The sequence below is a fragment of the Neovison vison genome, chromosome 1 (assembly GCF_020171115.1).
Source record: "Neovison vison isolate M4711 chromosome 1, ASM_NN_V1, whole genome shotgun sequence".
NCBI classification, from domain to species: domain Eukaryota; kingdom Metazoa; phylum Chordata; class Mammalia; order Carnivora; family Mustelidae; genus Neogale; species Neogale vison.
This window is the reverse complement of record NC_058091.1, coordinates 214,431,233-214,455,049: the sequence shown is the minus strand read 5'-3', so window position 1 is coordinate 214,455,049 and position 23,817 is coordinate 214,431,233. Positions and strand designations below refer to the sequence as shown.

Below are 23,817 nucleotides of genomic sequence, written 5' to 3'. Positions count from 1 at the left end.
CATGAGTTCATAATTGTTGAGGTTAGGTGATGGGTACATAGGAGTTGATTATACTACTTCATCAACTTTATGCTTGACATTTTTCATTAAGAAATGCAGGAGAAAAAGAAAACCACCAACCTAAAAGACCCTCCATTAGATGTGTCTTCAAAAGGGACTTTTTAAGTGTGTGTTATTCTCTCCTGGTGTAAGTGATTCTTATGCACTTTGGGTCAGGATTTCTAAAGCTTTCATGAAATGTGATTCTTTATAGTCTTAATTTATTGTACAGTTGACCCTTGACCAATGAGCAAAAATTTTTTAAAATGTGTATATTTAGGGACACCTGGGTGGCTCAGTTGGTTAAGCATCTTGCTTCAACTCAGGTCACAGTCCCAGGGTCCTAGGATCAAGCCTGGTGTCAGGCTCCCTGCTCAGTGTGGAGTCTGCTTCTCCCTCTCCCTCCGTCCCACCTCTTCCCACTTGTGTTCTCTCTCTATCTCTCTGTCAAATGAATAAATAGAACCTTGAAAAAAATGAGAAAGTAAAAGGTATAGTTAATTCAGAGCAAACTTTTGAGTAATTATTAGGCTAACCATAGACAAGAGGAATTGAGATATCATTTATGAGTCTGTTTTCATATTCTCATCTAAAAGATAACTGAGTAAACATTTCTGCCTTGGATAATGTTAGGAATGAAAATGTTTGTGTTTGTTAAAGTACTTTTGAGTTGATGAAGTCATGTGTTCCTCCCTAGAGTCTTAGCTCATTATGTGAGCTTTTCACAAGACTTTACTGAATCAGTGATCAAGTCAGGCGAAATTATTTTAACTTTGAAAATTATTTTTTTAGTACAGAAAAAAGGTATTTATATCCCCACAACACAAAATAAATGAATCTGTCCACATTTTATAACCCCGTTTTTCTTTTTTCATTGCCTCTATAATGGTTATTACATGATCTAGCCCTATTTCTAGTAATAGCCGTGTAGATTTGATGACAGAGTTCAGGTGTACTTGGGCTAGGCTCCAGCCTGTCCTGAGAGGAGGCTGTGGGTATTTCGTTCTGTCAGTGCCAGAGATGAGAATCTCAGAGCGACAGCGGATGGTGAGCTCCAAGGAGGAGGTGGGCTACCTCTTTTCTCTTCTTGGCACATCATACAGCTTTGAGTGGAATTGCCTCCAGCTCAGCTGTGGACCCCCTCATGGCAAGTCAAACAGGTGCCATTACCTCCTGGCATCACAGAACTTATTATTATATGAATAGCAACTTCTCTTTGGGATGGAGACAAGGGAAATATTTCCAGTTTCTTGTTACGAAATGAAGTACCTGTGGAGCGCAGGCAGGTGATAACATTCCCAAACAAAATACTGAGACAGAAGGATTGTGTTTGCCATCCCTGCCCATCGGGTCCTGGAAGACGGATGAGGAAGGGATGGTGCCAGGAGAAGGGCAGAGAGAAGGGAGGTGTAACAGGGGAAGGGGGTGGTGCCAACTGGGATGTGGGAAAAAGTACAGGACCAATGGAAACTACCCCTCTCTTGGTTCGCTGGACAAAAGAAACCTTTTCCCCTCCTTTATTAAATCTTGGAGAATGCCTAATGTCTTTGAAAGAAAAAAAAATTTTTTTGAAAGAAAATTTTTAATGAGTTGCCATGTAATCATAAAATGTTAAAGCCATTTCATTCATTTTACAAAATTGAAAGGAGTTAAGTATTAGTGAACAGGAGATGAAGCTTCCTGTTCTTGGCATCCTTAGGATTAAAGCCCGTCCTCTGGTCCTTTACAAGGAGCATGGAATCGTGGGACTGCTGCAAAGACAATGAGACACAAGGGAATGCTATTTAACCCAGCCCCAGCCCCTGTATACGCCATCTGGCAACCATGAGTTCAGTGAGCGTGGGCTCTGACAGCAGGGTCTGCTTAGACTGCAGCCATAAAATATGACCTGCCTGTGAGGCACTGTGTCTCTGAGGCATGAGTTCTGTCCCTGAGCTCCAAAGGCCTCAGTTTGGGCAATAATGGCTCTGAGTTAAGCAGATGGGCGCTTTCAATGCTGTTCTCGTCCTCTTTGTCTGCCAGCTTAAGAACATCCCTGGTCCCTTGTTAATTTAAGGTCAGAAAGATGTCCTAGATATTAGAGTTAAACCTTCTAATGACGAATATCCTTTCCCTGGCCACCTCTGCCTCCCACTCCAGGACCTAGTTCCGGGACCTTGTGACCATGCCGTATGTGTTCTGACTCCTGATATGGTCCCTCTTGGATACATCATGGTGTACTGTAAAGAGTGCCTTGTCCTGAAAGCGGGAACCATGCATTTCGTCTTTGCACTGTCCTCAGTGAATGGTGAAGTGTGTAGCTCAGGATAGGTACTAGGGAAATAGCTGTTGGGTTAAAAAAAAAAAAAGAATGAATGACAGTGGTTTCAAACAAGCCAAAAACTCCATTTTTTTTCTATGCTTACTTGATATATTTGCCAAATATCAAATTTATTTATCAGCATTTAGAATGCTGATTCTAAAGTGAGCATTCCTCAGATATTTAAAATGGATGAAGAATTTGAAATCTGTCATCATCCAAGTATGATGCTAAAATGTCCTGCAGGACCACTCGATGGGTGTGTGTAAAAATGTGGACCCGTGGGCCCACCCCAGACTACTGAGACAGGCCGAATCTCCTGGCCAGGGACCCAGGAAGCTACCCTCTTAACAATCGGCCCAGGTGATTCTTTTCTCATGTATTACTTGCGTTTCAGATAATCAAACATTATCTAATGGTAGGCAAATAATATAATAAATTTTAATAAAGTTTATAGGGAAAGAAGGTGAAGTTTTACTATGATAGAAATACGTAGCGGTTAGAATTCACTTATCCATATAGTGCTTATCAACACATGCCATGGGCCAGTGTGCTCAAATGGTAAGCAAGGCAGACTTGATTTTGTGGCAGTTAGGGTTGGGGAGACAGACTTTAAGTAAATAAAGAGTTGTGGGTTTAAACAGCGATGAGTGTATGAAGGAAGACATTAAAGCCAGTGTTACTGACAGATAGCAATAGACAGAAGATGAGGTTTCCTGAGGAAACGTTTACCTTTGAGGCAGGAAGAAGGAGAAAAAGATCATTCATGTGTAGTTTTAAGGGTGGGGAGCAGGGAGGACAGTCTGGAGAAAGGAGCCTGTTTTTGAGAGACCTGAAGAAGAAAAGAGCTTGGACAAACAGAATGGCTGAAAGCCTGTGGTGAGGGACAGGGGTGACAATTGAGACCAGGATGGAAGATACGTGACTTCATCATAAGTAACGACAAAGGAAGCCATTGAAATGTAAAAGAGAGGCATCGTGGCTTTACAAAGATGCTATGTGGAGAATAAATTAGAAGACAGGGCGGCAGGCCTGTGAGGGGATAACTCAGCACAAGCGACAGGTAACAGTGGCCGGTATAGACAAGATGTAAATGGATTCAAGAGGGAAAACAGCCTAGAGAGGGATTAGAAATGGGTGGAGGGCCATGAACCGAAGATGGACAGTGGGGTGTGACCAAGGAGAAAGTGCCAGGTCTAAAGGGGGTGGAGTGGTGAAAAGGCCAGGGCTTCCACGGTGAAGGTTTGGAAGATGAGTGCGTGTTCCCCAGGTGGTTAAGGTGGGCAAGGGAAAGGGGAGGAGGGAGGACGAAGGACATTCCTTGAGCTTAATGAGGCTCAAGAACAGAAAACAGTATCTTTCCAGGCAGTACATTGGTAACTGTAGACGTAAAATAGATGTTGACTGCTTAGGTGAGCCTTAGGTGGGCAGAACATATACAGCAGTTAGTAGTGTGAGCTATAGAATCAAAGTACTTCAAAAGCTGTCTTCCTGACTAACTTGGCCTCTGTGAGCCTCAGTGTCCGCCCCTATAAAGGGGGGATAATAATAGCAACAACAACAACAACCAGCCTTTGTAGAGATATTGTGAGGAAAATACGTGATCATCTGTGCAAAGCACTTGGCACAATGTCTGAGGAGGTGAGTGCACTGTGAAGGTTGGAGGTTTGGTTGTGAGGCTCTGTGAGCCGTGAATTGAGTAGGTTATTTATTTGGACTTGGAATCAGGAGTCCTACAACCTAATCTTGACCTGAGCTTAACCAGTTAAAGCAATTCAAGTATCTTAAATACCTGGACCCTGCCGTCAGTTTCATCCTCTACAGAATAAGCAAATCAGAATAATTATCGTCTTCTAAGCCACCTCGTTGTTCCAAAGTGCTTTGATTCTCTTTTGTAAAAAGGAACACAAGAAGACTTCAGTAATTCCTCATCTATTCAATTTAAGCTACAATAACCTTATTTGTTGGTGAAATACCGGAAGAAAACCAGCATGTACTTTCTAGTCCAATTGCTGGACGAAACTAGGTGGACGGCCGTTAACATCCTTTGCCTAAATAAGAAATCTGTCATTTAGTTTACTGCAGAAATAGGACCAAGATAACCTCCCTTTCCTTCAGTGGCTCTTACATGGAGCCCTAAACTTTTTTCTGACTGTAAGGTGCATAAAAGTTGCAAGCCTGGCCTTACAGCGTGTAATAATTATAATAGCGAATATTTGTTGCCTTCTTAGGTGCTCTTTGCAACTAACTGCTCTATGTGTATTCTCAATTCACCTCCTCAACTCAAAGCAGCATACTATAGACCCATTTTATGGCAGAGGAACCAAGGTTCAAAGAGATTTGTAACTTTCCTGAGGTTACCTAGCTAATAAGACCACTGAATGAATGGGGGGGGGGTGTCTGTTTCACAATTTGGATTGTTGAAGCCCACCAGACAAAGACTGCCTGGAAATCAGCCTTCACACAGGGGTCAAACAAATTTAGGTTTATTTAACTTGTTGTGGCAAGAAAAAAAAAAAAAAAAAGACACATAACTCTGAGTCTATGAGCAGGAGAGAATAGTGTAGAGTTGGGTTTGTACTGGAGATACTAGTATGGATTTAGGGGAAGCAAGGACCAGTTAGCTTTGGGGAGTTGTCAGGAAGCAGGATCAATTTGGTGTTTCAGTAATTTTTATCTGGGAGGTGAAAAGATAGAAGGGGATGGTCAACCATCAAAACAGTTGCTCTTCTTAGTTGGAAAAGCGGGACATTTAGTTACTTTGTGGTGCCTAGGGTCCTCTTCTCTGTCTTAATGTGATTGTGGATTGTTCCTGTCTTGTGCCTTCATGGTCACAGAGTGGCTGTGTCTGAGAATTATTTGTATTCTGTAAAAGTTGTTGATGCTGAGTCACGCTCAGACAGTACTGCCTGGCTCTTGATTCTCTGGGCTCCCTCCTCCTTCCCCCTCTCTTCCCCTGCCCTTCTTCCCTCTACTTCCCTCTCCCCCACTCTTTCCTCCCTCTATTGATTTCATAGTAATGGCTGATTTTTTCCATCCAAAGAATAATCCCATCATTAGGTCCTGTGTTCTGTCCCTGGGGAATGTTAGCCCAAGAAAGCTTTTCAGATTCAGAGAGAACTCATCTTGAATCTCAGCTCAGCCCTTCAATACCTCTTTGGCTTAGGCACATTAGTTGATCTTTTTGGCCTAGTTTTCTTCATCTCTAAAAAATTGGGAAATGATAATTGCCTTGCAGAGTGTTTTAAAAATCAGAGATAATTTACATACAGTGCTTGACATCCTGAGTTCAACCTGACCACTATTCAAAAGACATAAACATTGGTCTAATGTTAATTTGGTTTATACTTTTAAAGTATAAGTCAAACAGCCACAAAAATATTTTCTCTTATATAAACTATTTGATTGTAGAAGGTCACAGAAGATGGGAAAAGCCAGGCTTTTTGAACATGATTCTCTACTATTGGATATTATATAATGAAACTTGCTGTAATTAGTTTTTACATATATTAAAATTTTAAACTACATAACATTATGCTAGACTCATTTAACAAATTAAAAATACAAGGTAGCATTAAAGCTCTCAACATTTCAGTACCTGATAAAACTTGATAAGATACAGGAAAGGTTACCACAGTTACAGACTGTTGGGAAAAAATGGCGGCTGAGGAAGGCTGTAAAGAACAGTGGAAGACATAAAAAGCCTGTTGTCATTGTATGTGTAGAAAAAGGTCTTATAAAACATTTCCACTGAAGGTTTTCTTTTTACACAGGCAAAAATTAGGGTTAAATTATAGGAGGAGGAGATACCGAAATTACTCCTGAACTGTGAGATGGATTTTGTTTCCATTTTTTTTCTATATTTTTCTATGTTTTCCAGGTTTTCTACAGAAATCCTATTCATGATCAGAAAAAAATATTTTGGCAGAACCAGAAACCGGGAAAAAGACATTTAATTTTTTAAAAATCCTGTTTTTCTTGAAGTTGCTAGGTTTCTCAGCCACAGTTGCCAAAATCTTGACACCGCGTGTATGTATGTGTGCGTGCACGCACACACACGTCGCATAAAACATCCTTAGGCATGTGCTAGACATTAAATTGTCTTTGAGGTTCTAGTTCAGAATTACCTCAAATATGTGAATGGTGGAAACTGGAATGGTCCATTACAAACAGTGTTGCTGAGATAGTCTAGTCTTCTTTACTGTGTCTCCAGTTGTTTTATGATTTAATAACTCTATTTTAAGAGAAATAAAATTGGAAAACATCCTGCTAATGAAAAAAAGTTGTTATAAGTGACTCACTTTTTCTGTGGTCCCTTCATTCCCCCCTCCCCCTCCCCACTCTAGAAGTCTGGCCTTCATTTTCGACACACGGATAATACGGTCCAGTGGTTAAGAGCAATGGAGTCTATTGGTCTACCCAAGGTAAGCCTGAACTGGGAAGCCAAAAGGGGTCATGCGAACACCTCATTGTGAAAAAAGGTTTGGCATCTTGGGATATGTTAATGTGGCAGATGGCCTTATTTGCCTCAGGCGCAACAAATGTGAGGACTCCACAGAAATGTGGGAAGGCCTGTACAAAGTAATATATGGCAGGAACTCAGAGTGAAGTATGTACCCAGATGGAGAGCAGCTAGATTAAAGCATGTATAAATTCAACAAGGCCAGAACAAGCTTTAGCTGGTAGATAGTTAATTTAAAATAGCCACCTCCTTTTTCTGTATTATACTACCATATATTGTATCACTGTACATTATAACGACAAAGGTACTTTTACAAAGGATTATTATAGATCATATTATCACTTTGAATGTTAAAAGCTAGAAGGTTATAGTTCTTCCTCTTGAAATAGCTATCCCAAATAAAACTTGCCAAATATTCGGAGTGTGTTATATTGAAAGAGCGGGTGCCCTTCAGCCTGAGAGACAAGTAGACAAGTAGAGGAAATGAGGAAGTAATTAACGTTTGTTAGAAATTGTAGAGTAATTTCTTCAACTTCTTATTTGGAAATAATTTTAGATTCACAGGAAGTTGCAAAAATAGTGCATCTTTGCGTATTCTTCATTCAGCCTCCCCCAGTGGTGACATCTAGTAACTGTAGTAAAATAAATCGACGCTGGTGTGTTACTGTTTAGAAGGCTACAGACCTTACTTATATATGCATTGATTTGTGTGTGTATGTGTGTGTGTTTCTGTGTGGTTTTATGCCGTGAATGTATGTGACCACCACCACGGTTAAGATACAGATACCACGAAGGAGTACGCATTGATGTGGTATCCTTTCCTGGTCCTGTCCCCTGGCAGCCACTGATCTGTTTTCCATCACTCTGGTTTTGTCATCTTGGGAACGTTAAAGAAGTGGAATCCTACAGTAAGGGACCTTTTGAGATTGACTTTCTTCCAGTAAGCATAATGCCCTCGAGACCATCAGGTTTTTATAGATACCCATAGTTCCCTCCTTTTTTTTTTCTTTTTTTTTTTTTAAGATTTTATTTATTTATTTGACAGAGAGAGAGAGATCACAGGTAGGCAGAGCAGCAGGCAGAGAGAGAGGAGGAAGCAGGCTCCCCGCTGAGCAGAGAGCCCAATGCGGGGCTCAATCCCAGGACCCTGGGATCACGACCCGAGCCGAAGGCAGAGGCTTTAACCCACTGAGCCACCCAGGCGCCCCTAGTTCCCTCTTTTCTATTGCTTATTATGTATAGCTGTTATGAAGAAATAATGTAGGAGTGGTCCTCCTCGAAGGGGATAAGCTATTGATGGAAGACCTGTGTTGGTGGTGATATTATTAATTCAGGTTTGAATGAACAGCCTACCACAACAAAAACAGAGGATTCCTTAATGTAAAATATAAATGCCTATTTTTACTCTATCTGAACTTATACCTGATTTAGCTCTATTTCTTTTATCTCAAAATAGTCCATATTGATTTCTTCTTCCATTTTTAACCAAATTACTTTCCCTTCTCCTAAAATGCCCAGAACAATAAACGCTGTTCCCATTTGGGCACTAGTTCTAGAATTCATATTTCTAGATTGTCATTTAGCAAGTACTAGCAGGGTAATAAACAGAGTAATAAGGAAAGAAAAGAAGAAAATTCAAATAGGATTTTTCTGTATGAGGCAACATACTTTAAATTAGGGTAATTTTGTTACATTTCATAGATGGGATTTAAACTTTTCCTAATTGTGTGTGTTGGACCAGGATTTCCTTAATTTTTTTTTAAAGATTTTTATTTATTTACTTGACAGAGAGAAATCACAAGCAGGCAGAGAGGCAGGCAGAGAGAAAGGAGGAAGCAGGCTCCCTGCTGAGCAGAGAGCCCTATGCGGACCTCGATCCCAGGACCTTGAGATCATGACCTGAGCCAAAGGCAGTGGCTTAACCCACTGAGCCACCCAGGCGCCCGGATTTCCTTAATTTTAAGCCAAATAAGTGATCCATGTAGTAGATGCTGTTTTAACACTGATTTTTTTTTTTTTTTTAATGATCGATCCATTACCTTGCAGGGATGAGAGACTGATAGTGTGCTGAACTGATGGATGTATTTGACCACTACTAATGTCTTCACTTGCCAATATTAAGTGACTCCTCCATGCTCGGCATCATGTTAACACTGGGGATACAGTGGTGAATAAAATGTTCTGGGCAACTCTGTGAATTGATCCCATCTTACTGCTAAAATAAGATCTATTCATAAAGATTTCCAAAAGAAATGAAACTATTTATATAAGTACACATTCCATATGGAGATACATAAAGAAATATAGAAAGTTGTTGAAAGGAAAGGGAGTGGGGAGCTGAAGTGTTCTTCTGCTTCCCCAGTAGACCTGTTCTTCTGCACCAGGAATCCTCTTGGGACGGACGCTGTAATAGCAAATGTGTTGAGGGAAAGTTGAAAAGACCCTTAAAGTTTCCTGGGCTGCAGACGTTACTTCAAGCGGTCAGGGACTATACATTGTGGCTGAGGAAACTTTGCTGCTTTCTTCTCCTAGCTTTTTTCAATGTCCAATAGAAAACTGTACTTGAGGGGCACCTGGGTGGCTCAGTTGTTAGGCATCTGCCTTCGGCTCAGGTCATGATCCCAGGGTCCTGGGTTCGAGCCCCGCATCTGGCTCCCTGCTCAGCGGAGAGCCTGCTCCTCCCTCTCCCTTTCCCCCTGCTTGTATTCCCTTTCTTGCTTTGTCTCTGTCAAATAAATAAATAAAATCTTTAAAAAAATAAAAAGAAGAAAATTGTACTTGAGTGTCAAGAGCTATCTTATAATAAAGGATATAATTTCAGTTTTTATGTCAACTTCTATAAAATATCTTCTAAAATCCAGCAATGCCAGTATGCTCATCTTTCTCTTAGAAGCTTTAAGCCTAATTATTCATGTTGTGGTGCTTAGGAAGGGAGAGGTTTGCTGCCCTATTCTGAAATGTTTCTTATCAAGCTTTTAGTTTCAGGCTTAAAAGTAGTGTAAGTGTGTATAAAAAGCCTCAGTGTTCAACCTTACCAGTTAAGTAATGTCATATATAGGTGTTAATCCAAAAAAAAATCATCAGGTGTTCAGAAAATGCAGGGATGTTCATTGCAATGACTTTTATTTAGGACAAGTTGGGGGCAAAAAAGTTCAGCCTTGGAGGACTAGCTTAAATTATACTTCAAAAAGACAAAATAATTACAAACATCTATTAGGAATCATGTTCTAGAGGTCCCTGGGTTGCTTAGTTAGTTAAGCATCTGCCTTTGGCTCAGATCATGATCCCTGGGTCCTGGGATCAAGCCCCACATTAGGCTCCCTGCTCCCTGGGGGGGTCTGCTTCTCCTTCTGCCTGCTGCCTGCTTGTGCTCACTCTCTCACTCTCTCTCTCTCTCTCTGTGTCAAATACATAAATAAAAATATCTTTTCTAAAAAAGAAAATGTTCTAACAGAATAATGAAAGGGATGGAAAACAGTCTTGCTCTAGGGTACTATAGTAATACCGTACTGTAATATTACTGAGGTTATCATATTACAGTTTTATTCTCACATACAGACATAAACCTAAAAAGTCAGAGACACATATGGAAAAAAGACTAGAAAAAAATATACTAAAATGCTAATGATTAACTATCTAGAAAGTGAGATTATGGGTAATGTTTCTCTCATGCTTCATTTACTTTTCAGATTTTATTTGGTAAAAAAATGTGGTTCCTTCCAGCAGAAAAGAACATCAGTGTGTGTTGTGTGTGTGCATACCTGTTCACACAAGTGTGAGGCTAGGTGTTTAACATTATAATAAAACACTGGACACTGGACACCCTTCTCAGGATACATGTTACAGGAATGACCCTGCAGAGCCTGACCGGGCTTACCACGTGTGGAGCGAAACTGCCACCTAGCCCTATGGGAGCTGCCTTCTTGCTGTGGCCACCTGCGAGTCCCCTGCTCTCCCAAGTCCACTAGGGGGCATGCTGTCAGGGGACCAGGTGTACCAGTGGGTCTGCCTGTAGAGTGAAGGGGAGCAACGACTGGAGGGGTTCCTCTCATTTAAATACAGCAGAGACAATCCAAGTAGCATCATTGAGGAGATTTAAAGTAACTATGCAAAGCAAAACATAATAAAACACATTGTTTCTTTTGTTTTCCAGATATTTTATCCAGAAACAACAGATGTCTATGACCGGAAAAACATACCCAGAATGATATACTGCATTCACGCATTGAGGTGGGGAGAAAGATACAACTAAGAGTGGAGGAAGTTGATTTAAATGAAACTGTAGTTTCTATTTTAGAAAAGGGCTCTTAAGTTACTTAAATAATCTGAAGAACTTTTTATTGGATGGAGCTGTTTTGAATTTGGCATAGATTTTTTTAAATTGTCACATAAGTACAATCCTCGAACTGGAAAAATATTTTTTCTGATTTCTTAAATCTAATTCAAAACAGAATACCAGAAAATGAATGAAAGACCTGTATGTATAATGAGAAGATATAAGTTGAAATTTCTAGGGATCTCCTATATGTTGCCATATTCTTGAGTTGTGATCTAGTTTCCCAGTATAGTCAAAATACATCAAATGAGCAGCTATAATGGTCATTATAATTTTGATATCTTAAATTATCCTTTTGCTTCAATTCTTATTATAGTCTAATGAAGTCCAATGAAAGGTTAGTTTCTTTTGACCTTTGCTCAATAGAACTTGCACCATAAGGGTAAAGAAGCAGCGTCAAGAGTTGCTTTGAGTAAATGAAATCAAGATACGTTCTTTTTTTTTTTTTTTTTTTTTTTTAAGGAGGAGAGGAGAAAGGGCAGAGTGAAATAGAGAGAGTGAGAGAGGGAATCTTAAGCAGACTCCATGCCCAGGGTGGAGCCAGACTCAGGGCTGAGTCTCATAACCGTGAGATCATGACCTCAACCAAAATCAAGAGTCGGACTCTTAGCCAACTGAGCCACCCAGGTGCCCTAAGATACTGTCATTCATTAATTTAAAGCAATTGTTTGATAACTTAATTTTTGAAAACACTTAAATTGTGCTAGTTCATAGATCATTTTTTATCTTAGTGGACTGGAAGAAACGCTATTTTTAGATGGTAACAAGATGATTCTGAAAATCCAGTTTATGGCTGTCATCCTGCATTCACGCAGGTAATAGCTGGAAGTCTTCATGTCTAATTAAATTTTAAGTATCTTCTGGAACATCTGCCTTGTGTTTATATCACTAGAAGTCATTTTCCTGGCAGAGTGTTCTGCATAGAGGTTTATATTAACTTCTTTCTGGCTCTTTTCCCCTCCAGAGGAAAAGGTTTCTACAATAATTCATTGCACTGCTGGCCTACTAGAAAAGAATTTTGATTATGTCATATAATTTGACTTTTTCCCCCGATCAGTACTTAGGAGATTTCTTTGGAAGATGACAGTTGTTTGAAATACAGACCAAATGTAGGTGCCTTTCTCTTTATTCTAGTAATTTAGAGTGGGCTAGAGGGCAGGATCACTTCTGTACCTGCCTCCTCATGTGGGGCTAGTATATCATTACGCCAACAGTGTTTCTGAAAGCTTTCTGTGCAAAAGTGCTTGTCTTGGGGAATATTTTCATATGTGTTGCCCAACATTCCTTGTCAAATATTTTTCAGAGCTTAAAATGATTGCTTAACACTGCACTTAGTACCACTTTTGTGACCTGCTAAGCCAGCTACAATTGGTTAATGCCATCATCATATCCACGCATCATAGTGCTAATCTCCAAATCTGTGGCATGCTCTTGGAGTATCTTGGACAAGCTTAAATTGATTTCCTGACAGGACACCTGGGGTGTTAATGTTAAGCTGCTTATAAAGAAATGGTGTGCTAAGTTCCTTTCCAGTGATGTCACTGTTCTTCCCCTGAAATTACATAGAACTGCACTGAGGCTTACAAATGGGTTTGTGATCATTTCAACAATGGCTTCAGCAGTTTGGTAAATGAAAAAAAAGGCAACTTCTTTTTCTTGCCACTTGTATGCGAATGTCGGTGTGATATTTTCTAGGACTGTTTTTCTCAGTCATGCAATTACTCATGGAAGTCTCCATTACTGTTGATCATTCTGGAGCAAATTTCTCTTGAGCCTGTCCCACACCAGATCTGGCCTTAGGTAGGACCTTTTCCGTTTACTTAATAAACAGCATTCCCTGGGACAATCTCCTTCGCTCTTCTCTGTCCTAAACTTACATACGACGGCTTCTTGGTAAAGAACTAAGAAGTCTCATGTATATCTAAAGTTTTTTTGTATCAAAACTTTTCCCCTCAATGGTTTAGAATACAGTCACTCAAATGAAGCCGATATTCTGCTCTGTTGGCCAAGACGTATTTGGGAGTTGGGTAGCAGAGCCCTTTACTAAGTACAGTGGGTTCGCTCTCATTGGATAATTAGAGGTGATGCTGGAAATGAACACATACGTGCCTGGCCATTATATCCTGGCTGGGGATACAGCAACATTGCTGGTGTAGAAAGTCATCATTACTGGACAGAGAATTGGGCAGATCAAAGGTTCTGAGTATAGATCAGGAGTCAGGTGGAAAGATATCCCAGGTACCCAGGCACTACCTTCCAGCTATCCCAGCACATAGACCTGCTGGGATCTGTATTGTTAGATCTCAGCCCAGCCAATTTGTCTTGCATTCCCTGTCTTTTTGATTTGGGCTTGACAACCTCATTAATATCCTCTTAGGTTGTGCCCTTGCTTCCTGTTTGTATCTGCTTTCCACTTTTCCTGCCTAGCCCTCACCTTTTCACTCTTGTTTCTGACCCTGGTCTTGTTGCCTGCCACTCATTGCCCTCTTTGTTTGAAGCTGGATGTTCTTAGTGAAATGCTGCCAGGGGTGGTTAGCACGGCAGCCCCGGGGGAAATCCTCACACTTGACTTCACGCAGAAAGACTCACTTCAATGAGAGGTGACCTCGTTCTTTTTCAAAGAAATGTTTATCTTTTTTTATGTAAAATGAAAAACTTAAATTCTCATTGTGGGAAAAATTGGAAAAGCCAGAAAAAAAAATCAAAGGAAAAGCTAGCTAAAGTACCCATTATTGCAATACTGATGTGACTGTTTTGGTGCATTTCCACTTAAAATGTGTACATGGCTTGTTTTCTTTTTGTGGCTCCATTTGCAATGTATGAAAGTCTGCAATGAAAAGAAATCGGTTCAAGAAGTGAGAGTCTTGCTAACAAGTTACTGCTAATGATTTTTTAGCTGGGCATCGATGCATGGAGGAGAACACTTTTGGCATGTTGTTTGTTGCTCAATTTGTGAAACACTGTTAAATGTTTAAACATTGGTTATAAATTGGAATTGAAAAATTTTAGTAAAACTGATATTTCAACACATCAGATACCTTAAAGGGCAAAGGAAATACCCAGATGTATCATTACAAACTTAATACACTTAAACCCATTCTGAAAGAACTTCACTGCAAGTTTCACTCATGTAATTATTGATGGACTAATTTTGACTCATCCCAGGACTAGAATGTATTGACCGTTAGCCAGAGTTAACGTGATCCTCAGGACACCAGAAACAAAAGAACACCTCCACACCTGCCTGGGTTGTAGACCTGGTTTCTGACCGGTCAGTTGTCAGGGAGCACATGGTCCTAGTTTGGTTTCTTCCCCAAAGGGGAGTCAGGCCCTGGCTACCAGGCATCAGTCAGACCTTCATAATTTTCAGTAAATGGCTTCCAGGTAGGTTTTTATTTTCATTCTGGTCCCCACGCCTAGCCCACCCCACATCCCCCAGAAATGATTTACCACCTGCGTCTTGCTCAGCCAGTGTTACATAACCCATTGTCCTGTCATGATGATGTATTGGCCAGATCTGTTAACATTATTAAAAGCTTCTATATGCCTTTTGAATATTTTCTTGAAATTAGTTGGGCATTCTAGAGGTTTCTCACCCACAAGATGAAGGATTGACTACATAATGGTCTTTAGAAAAAAAAAAATAATAATGGTCTTTAGTAGATGGTTGATTTGGCTGATTTATCATCTCAAACTATGTTTCTGGATCCTCTGTCTGTTAATAATGATGTGACTCTCAGGGCCAGACCCCCTTCTCACCTGGGTGTTTCGGTCACAAACTTTGTGTTCTTCAGGACTTTCTTATCTTGGGTCACTTCCTTGGTTTTACATAACACTCTGGCTTAGAGTTCCTGGTTTTTATTCTCATGGTATAAGTATAATATAAATCGGGGGCACCTGGGTGGCTCAGGGGGTTAAGCTGCTACCTTCGGCTCAGGTCATGATCTCAGGGTCCTGGGATCGAGTCCTGCATCGGACTTTCTGCTCAGCAGGGAGCCTGCTTCCCTCTATCTCTCTCTCTGCCTGCCTCTCTGTCTACTTGTGATCTCTCTATGTCAAATAAATAAAAATAAAATCTTTTAAAAAAAAGTATAATATAAATCGTATAAACATATCTTTATTCCATAGACAGACACAGAAAAAACAAAGCCCCTGTATTTTAATAACACTTCGCATCTTGTTAAAATCAGTACAATTATCCGTGTCTTACTTGATCAATTCATATTACGATTTCCTTTCTGTACACTTTGTACCATTCTCTTTTGATGAGGGCTATGAACCCCTGGCCTTTCACCAACTTAACCAGGGTTAGAATCTTCTGTTCCAATGGATTAGATTGATTTTCTTTGGTTAGTGGGAGCTCTGTGGGGCCAGTGCCTTCGTCCTTGTAGCACTGTCCCTGACATTATTGGAAATATCCTTGCTTTGTGGTTACAACAGAATGTTCTAGTCCTATCGTAATTATTTCTGCGTTGATAAATCAACTCCCCTCCAAGGAATCCTTTACAAGTCATATGTTCATAATGATTTTTCCTCATTTGATAGATGAGGGTTCTGGATTCTGCTTTTCTTACCTTGCAAAGTTTCTTGAACAATTAAGACAACACCAAGCTGAAGACGGGCCTGCCTCCCCTCTGGGTCATGGTTGGTGCTCCCGCAGCAGATCCTGTCATGACCGCCCCAGCAACTGTGTTTTCAGATGCAGGGATGATGCTGAAACAGCGCACATTTGGAGCTTGCATTTGTGATAATGGCTCTGGTGACCCCACTCCCAGTTAACCGGTTGTCCTGCCAAATGCACTGATTGCTTAGAGAAGAAGCACGCCTGCCATCAGGTGGCTGCCTTGCAGCCTATGCATATAATATGTGTATTTATTATATACATAGTATTTATTATATACATAGTATATAGTACATATTGTACATGTAATACAGATTATGTATCTAGCTCTCAGGCTTTCATGCAGAACTCTCTTTGGCTTACATTTTGTGCCCTAAGGGCCTTTGCCTTTTAAAAAACCAGTTGATGACTTATACCAGACTGATGGCATACTGATACCAGTATGATGAACATACTTGCATTTATAAAGAAGCTTCCTAGAAATAGTTTCTTAACCCAAAGGGCAGGTTCTCCTTTCATGTTCTCAGGAGGGATATGTGAAGATGGCAATATTTGGGATTAAAATGAGAAGGACAATGACACCTTATGTAGCTTTCAAATCACTCCTTGTTCACAATTCTCCCCACACTCTAGACCATATTCTCTCCTCCTCCTCCTATCCCAAAATAGTATTGAGACTCCATCTTTTTGTCCTACTAAATTCTAAGCTCTCTGAGATCATGAACTGTGCCTTGTCACCTAACACAGCACATACACATCACTGATGCCAAATTAAGTCTCTGGAGTTCATATTTTTAAATTTTTAGCTGGGTTAACTGAACTAATTGCCCTGTGGAAAGGGTGCCTCAGGATTCTTTTTATTTTTGATTGACTCTTAGGTGAAAAACACTAGATTTTGACATGATACTGGCAGGGGCATATGTGATTAAGATGGAGAAATAATTTGGTTCTCTAGATAAAACCGCTTGAAACATGGGGTCAGGGAAAATAGTTAAAGGTTCTTAGTGCTGAAAATGGGGAAACTGCTGTGGTAAGTTCTTAATAAGTTGTTAATTATTATTGGTTATTAATAAAGGACACACTTATTTAACAAGGATCATAGTAATAAAAACAAACAAGTATATGCCAGGCACTGTTCAGAGTTCATTTTACAGGTGGCATCTCATTTAATCCTCAGGGTGTACTTACGTCATACATACTGTTAATAATCCCATTGTATAATGAAAGAAACTGAGGTCACGCAACTAGTATATGGCAGAGTTGGGATTCAAAACCTGGTAGTGTGACACCAGGTCCTGGGCTGTGACTGGCTTCGTCGTTAGCCTCAGAAGGGAGTCACGTTGTTTCCATCCTACTAAGAAAATTCTAAAGACAGCGTCCAACTTGAACCTGAGAGGCACAGGCCTCTCAGTGGTTAATTTTAGGAAGTTTTAAAATGAGAAATCACGGAACCTCAGAACTGGAAAGACCTTGAGAAGTTACTTTTGTACAGGTCTTCATTTCAGACATGAGAGGACTGAAAGCAGTGGATGATGACTTGTGCAGAGTTACACAACTAGATGGGGCCAGCCTTGCAGCCAGGAACTGGGTCTCGGGATACGGGTCCCATGGTCTTTCTGGTTAGCCCCAAGGCTTTGATTTATAAGCATCTATCTCACATGCTGCACCATAAAGTGAACTGCCTAGGATTTGATCCAGAGAAGCTGAAATAAATTCAGCTCCAGCCTTGTGAGTTTGCATTCCATTACTGTAGCACCTTTTAATGTGTATATTGAAAGTAGTGGGAAAAGCCCCTATAGTATTTTTTTAATTATTATTACTTCTTCCAGTGCTTGAACTGATATTATTTGTACAAATGGGAGCACATGGGCTGGAGAGGCTTTAGCTACCTCAGGGCAACCTCTCTCTGTAACTGGCCTTTAAGCAGTACGAGTGTGCTGTCCCTTTGGTGCGATAAGAGCCTCCCAATTTCCCACCAAGAGCTTTCTTCTTTGGGGGAAGCTAAGCGATGATTTCATTAATTTCCTTGGCTTCCTTGGGAATCCTCTTAGCCCTTTGTATCGGCTCTTAGGCACGTAAGGTGCTTAAAAAGTTGTGTTGAAGAGCTCCAAGAATTGGTATCTTTTATATTGAACAGGCTTTTTATTTTTTTAAGATCAAGACTCTGTATTTGCTGTGACTTCAGGTAGTGAATGGCCTCATTTGAATTTAAATGCTTATGAAGGAGTGGGCTGCTATAGCTGATTTTTTTCTCTCCTGGGAAACTGCCCTTTTGAGTAATCTGCTTGGAAGTGCCTCTCACGCAAAAATTTGTTATAAAACTCCCACACAGTGAGAAGTGGCATTTTTAAAAACAGCTAATAATTTAAGCTTCAACAATGAAAGCAATAAATGTTGAAAACTGAAGCCAGATTAAAAATATACATTCACAATTAAACATTTTGGGTGGAAGTATGTATACACAGATGAGATTTCTAACTGATCCATACCAATTCCAGAAAATCTCTTATTTAAAATCACTTTAAAAGCCAAGATTGTTTGATCCAAAAGGTAACTTCTCAGCACCACCTTGTGGTAACTTTTAGTTAAAGCAGAATGTTGGCTTCATTGTAGGATTTATATTAGTATTACAGAGTACAATGGAGAAGTAGAAAGGATAATTAGAAATAGTCACCTAATTTCTTCAGTACCACAGGGGAAAATTAGCACTTTAGTATAATATAGTTCCTAGTGCTAACAAACCTGTATTATGTGGAAACCTGAAGACTTTTATTTTAGGAACAGCATGGCAGAGAAAAATATTTTTTTTATGTAGTAGATATTCCATGCATAGTAATTAAATGAATGGAAATAGAGGAAATAATGTGAAAACAGTTAACATGAAATTACTGAAGTAGTAATGTAAAAAAAAAATCATTTGCAGTAAGCAAGGATGCCACCCAACGACCACATAGATGAGATGGGATTGACTGAGAAACAAGTCAGAAGACCACAGCCCAGAATTCACAGGATGCAGCAGAGCAAGGAGCTGCCTTGGGGCTTGCTACAAGCAAGCCGGAAATAAAGAGATCCCAAAGCCAACATGAACCCGGAAGCCCTGATGTGAGAAAGCAAGACATGGGGCACCCTTGTCGTGTCAGCCCCACGTTCACCTATGGTCTCTCTAAGACCGGCTCCTCTCATGGCAACCTGTGGTCAACAATGACAAAAAACAAGTCCCAAGCCCCAGGTGAGCCCCAGATCAGGAAATGCCAGGCATTTGAGGGAAATCAACCCTCTGAAAGTGGCCTTAGATTCAACAAGAAGAAGTGACAGCCAAGGAATAAAGGAATATATTAAGATAGGTGATATCGGTAGTTTATTCAATGATCTACTTAACAAGTACTTATTCAACACTTCAGTTTACAACAAAAACAAAGATAAAATTAAGAAAGAGGAAAATTGGAGGGTGCACCTGGCTGGCTCTGTCAGTGGATTGTGCCACTCTTGATCTCAGGGTTGTGAGTTCGAGCCCCACAATAGGTGAGGAGATTACTTAAGATCTTTTGAAAAATGGGGCACCTAGGTGACTCAGTCAGTTAAGTGTTTGCCTTTGGCTCAGGTCATGATCTCAGGGTCCTGGGATTGAGCCCCATGTCCACCTTCCATCCAGCTTCCTGCTCAGCAAGGAGTCTGCTTCTCCCTCTCCCTCTGCCTTTCCTCCCCCGACCCCAATCCTGCTCTGCTCACTGTCTCTCTCAAATAAATAAATAAAATTTTTAAAAACAAACACCCATAGCATTAAACACTTAACTACAGATACAAAATTGGTTGTTAGAAGACATTTTATGAATACCTCCTACTTAAATTTTGTCACATTTTCAAAGTTTCTTCCATTAAATGATGTGTATATTTTCTTTGTAGAAATTGAAGAGAGAATGATTTTTTTTGGTCATTTCTTAATGGGTGGCTTTTATTTTCCTAGAATTCTTTTGCACCTTTGCCATACCTATCCATTTAATTCTGTTGAATTTTGGAGTCTCTGTTAGTTCCAGGGAACAGTTGAAGAGGTTGCGGTTTTGTTTGTTCCGCATGACATGGGCTCCCTCCTAATAGCAATATTTTTTTCATGTCATAATGAGAAGTGGTTCGTAAAATATTATAGTTTTGAAAATGTCAGCCTACTAGTTTTAATCCTAATGACTTGTCTGGCATGAACCTTTGGTAATAAAGTCTTCAGAGGCTGTGTAAATAGTTTTATGTCCCTGATTATCTCTAAAGACCTAGAATTTAAACTAAGGAATGTATCCTGTCTTTCTTGCTTTAAATTATGAATACATAATGCCTATTTTATATTGAAGAATGTTTGGAGTCTAATATGTTTTCCACCTGTGGGTAAGATATGAAAATCATATTGGAATTGAGTACTAAAATTACAATTACCATATGTTTAAAATGTCATTTATTCTTTGTTCTTTAGTTGTGATTTTGAGGGAAAAGGGGAGAAACCAACGAAAGGTAAACTCGCCCCCTCCAAAAAATATTTAAAATTCAAAAATTCTTTAATAGGCATTTCGTGGAAGAAAGGGACATGGAACAATCTGTGTTTGAGAAAGTGTTTATCCTCACAACTAACAAAAGGGGATTTAGACTTAAATAACATTTTTGGCTATCAGATTTGCAAGATTTTCCCTGATAGTATTCTGTGGTGCAGAGGGAAGAAGAAAATGGCGTTGTCATGTATTGGTGGTAGAATAAGGCCACACCCTTCAGCCTGTTCTTAGGTTCAGCTAAGCATTCAGTGTCTCCTGACTGCAGTAAACCACGTCTGGTCCTAGTAGCTCAGAAGGATCGAGAAGCCTAGAAACCTGGTCAGATGGCAGGATGGCATCAAGTGCTTACTCTTCAGTGGGAGACTTCATGACGCTCCCTGTAGTTGCCGAAACAGCCATCTGGAAGCCATTTCCTTTGGTATCCCAGGTGACATCTAAGGTGCTAAGAAGTGACATAGGCGGGTACGGGAGCCTCCCTGCTCTAGGGCCTCAGGCCCCAGGAGCGGCTGTCTATTGTAACACCTTCCCAGTGGGCTTCCCAGTTTCCTGCAAGGAGTGTGGGTGTTCGAAGAGGCACCAAACTTGGGAACACCTAAGCCTGTGATGCCTGTTAGGTATTTATAGTTCCTTCAAACCATTTCTCAATGAGGGGTTATTTTTCTCCTCAGCAACATTGCTCACCAATTATCAGTGTACCTTTATCAGGTTTCTAGAGGAACAGAGCTAGAAAGTTAAAAGATTGTTTCACAGAGGGAAGGGGATTTTGTTAATCTTTGACTCACAAAAAATGAGTGTGATCTCTTTTTTAGAACACTATTTGACTCTGTATATTGGAAGCTTTAATTGTGTGTGTGTGTCTTTTCAACCCTGCAGTGTTGTTTTTAAGGGTTTAATTGTAACAAATAAGATGTATGCCAAAGATGTTTCTGTATGTAGGTAGGTTCACTGAAGCATTATTTGCGATGAGGAATAATTAGTGACCACCTAAACGCAATGGGTTAGGAAAAATACACTATGTTCATATTATGAATACTATGTGAGTTTATGGAATAAGTTTTTCCAGAAAAAAAAAGACATTGAGGGGCACCTAGGTGGCTCAGTAGGTTAAAGCCTCTGCCTTTGGCTCAGGTCATGATCTTGGGGTCCTGGGATTGAGCCCCACTTTGGTGGGGGGGGGTCTCTGCTCAGCAGGGAGCCTGCTTCCCCCTCTCTCTCTGCCGGCCTCTCTGCCTACTTGTGATCTCTGTCAAAAAAATAAAATCTTTTTAGGGATGCCTGGGTGGCGCAGTTGGTTGGACGACTGTCTTCGGCTCAGGGTGTGATCCTGGAATCCCGGGATCGAGTCCCACATCAGGCTCCCAGCTCCATGGGGAGTCTGCTTCGCTCTCTGACCTTCTCCTCGCTCATGCTCTCTCTCACACTCTCTCTCTCTCAAATAAATAAAAAAATAAATAAATAAATAAATAAAATCTTTTTAAAAATTAAGAAAAAGACATTGAAAGGGTTTATATCAAAATACTTAATGTTTAACTCTGATATTCTTCTGTGTAATTTTTATTTTACCCATGAATGACTAATTTTTAACTTTGACCATGTGTTACTTTTCTAAATGATTGTGTTTTACAGAAATGATCAATGAAGGTCACTTTAAATGCAGGCTCCTTAAGTTGAATAATCATACATTTTAAGAGTTTAATACCATTTAAAAAGCCTCGACCTTGAACTCCTATAATGAAATTTTATGCATTTTATAATCTCAGGTGTGTGTTGATCTTGAAATATATAAGCCAATGAAATCATTCTCCGTTCAGTTTCTCATAGAAGTTATTTATAATTTCTAACTTCTAATTAAAATCTCATAAATTACAAACCTATCAAAACTGATAAATACAGTTTTTTGTTTTGTTTTGTTTTTTTGTTTGTTTGTTTTTGTTGGTCTATAGAATTACTCTTTGGGACTGAGGAGGTTAGAATTGTTATGGAAAGAAACTGTGGTTTGGTGATTAAATGGGAAAAGCCATATAAGCATATATTTGCACATTTGGTAAAATTTAGATGCCACCCTCTGCTCTTTTTGTCAAGTTTTGAATAGGTTAGTGTGTGCCATCATTAATTCCTAAGGGGCTTTAAATACACACACACATACACACACACACACACACACAATCTATTTTCCATCTTCCACTTAGTAGTATGCCCACATCATGGTTTATCACCACCTCTGCTGATAGTCTTGCCACTCTTTGTTTCAGAAAACATAAAACAAATAGGTCCTCAAAGGGTGTGTGGTCCTTAAAGGAGTATTGAAAAGGAACATATAATTTGAGCTGTACTTTCAACAAAATAAGACTCATAGAAGGAGTACCCAAGGAAATGTTCATTGGATTTATTACTGGCTATTTTGTATTAATTGTATTTCTTATTCTCCCTACAAATGGATGGGAGAGAGTTAGTTGACCCTATAGAGATGCCATGTACTGAAGAAGATTGGTCTTTGGGACTTAGCCTATGATTGTAGTCCCTGTCCACCAGGGTCTGTTACCTCACGACTCAGTTTCTCCACCTAAAAAATGAATGGACTAGATGGGATAATCACTTAGGTCTTTCTCAACTAAAAAAGCCCTTAGGACTTAAGTAATTTTTAATGCTAAGATTTATGGTGATAAAACTTCTGAACTGATAATTTTATGTTCTGTCTTTCAGTTTATACCTGTTCAAACTAGGGATAGCGCCCCAGATCCAGGATTTGTTGGGCAAAGTAGACTTCACAGGTATGACTCCTCATGATTCTTACACTGTCATTTACTAAGAAAATGTATCCATACTTTTCCTTTTGACAGCATCAATTCCCCTTTTTCCTCTATATTGATCAGAAGAGAAAACTTTACTGTCTTGTTTGTATTTGACCATTCTCAACACGTGTAAAATGAGAAATAGGCTGACGTTCCTAAGGTTCTTGTTCAGAAATGCCCCAACGTCTTGATGAAGACACTTTTTTCCTTTTTTTTTTTTTAATAAATAATGGCATGGAATTTTTAATATTCTTTAAATAAGTCTCGAATTTCTGGAAGACAGACCGTGGGATGAAGACATTTCTTATTATATTCATTCCTGTTTCCATCTCTGTGTCTTTCTTTGATATTGTTTGTTGTTCTTTTTCAGAGGAGGAAATTAGTAATATGAGAAAGGAACTTGAGAAATACGGAATTCAGATGCCATCTTTCAGCAAAATAGGCGGGATTCTGGCTAATGAACTGTCCGTGGATGAAGCTGCTTGTGAGTCTATTTAAAATCAGAACTTACTACTGACATGAGTCTTACTTTTACTTCATTATTGATTTTGGTTACAAGAAAGAGAATATTTAGAAGATGCTTTCAGCCCCCTTTTGAAGTTTTTATTGTAGGTATTGAAGACGGTTAAGTTGAGCCTATGAGAATATAACCATGTAATTGATTTAGGCTTCAAACATCTTCTTGTGTGATGTGAGTAAGAGTTTTCAGAAATACCTTTATTCCAAATGCTTCTTT

General features: G+C 39.7%; 1 protein-coding gene across 2 annotated transcripts in view; it reads left to right on the top strand.

Moving 5' to 3' along the window:
* The window catches only part of IQGAP2 (IQ motif containing GTPase activating protein 2), a 287,508-nt gene that overhangs the window by 141,922 nt on the left and 121,769 nt on the right, over nt 1-23,817 (top strand). For both annotated transcript variants that reach the window (XM_044266779.1, XM_044266786.1), the window contains 4 exons: nt 6,685-6,762; nt 10,954-11,030; nt 22,993-23,060; nt 23,452-23,565. In XM_044266779.1, coding sequence (XP_044122714.1) covers nt 6,685-6,762; nt 10,954-11,030; nt 22,993-23,060; nt 23,452-23,565 — 337 coding nt within the window. The remainder of the gene's footprint in view (nt 1-6,684; nt 6,763-10,953; nt 11,031-22,992; nt 23,061-23,451; nt 23,566-23,817) is intronic.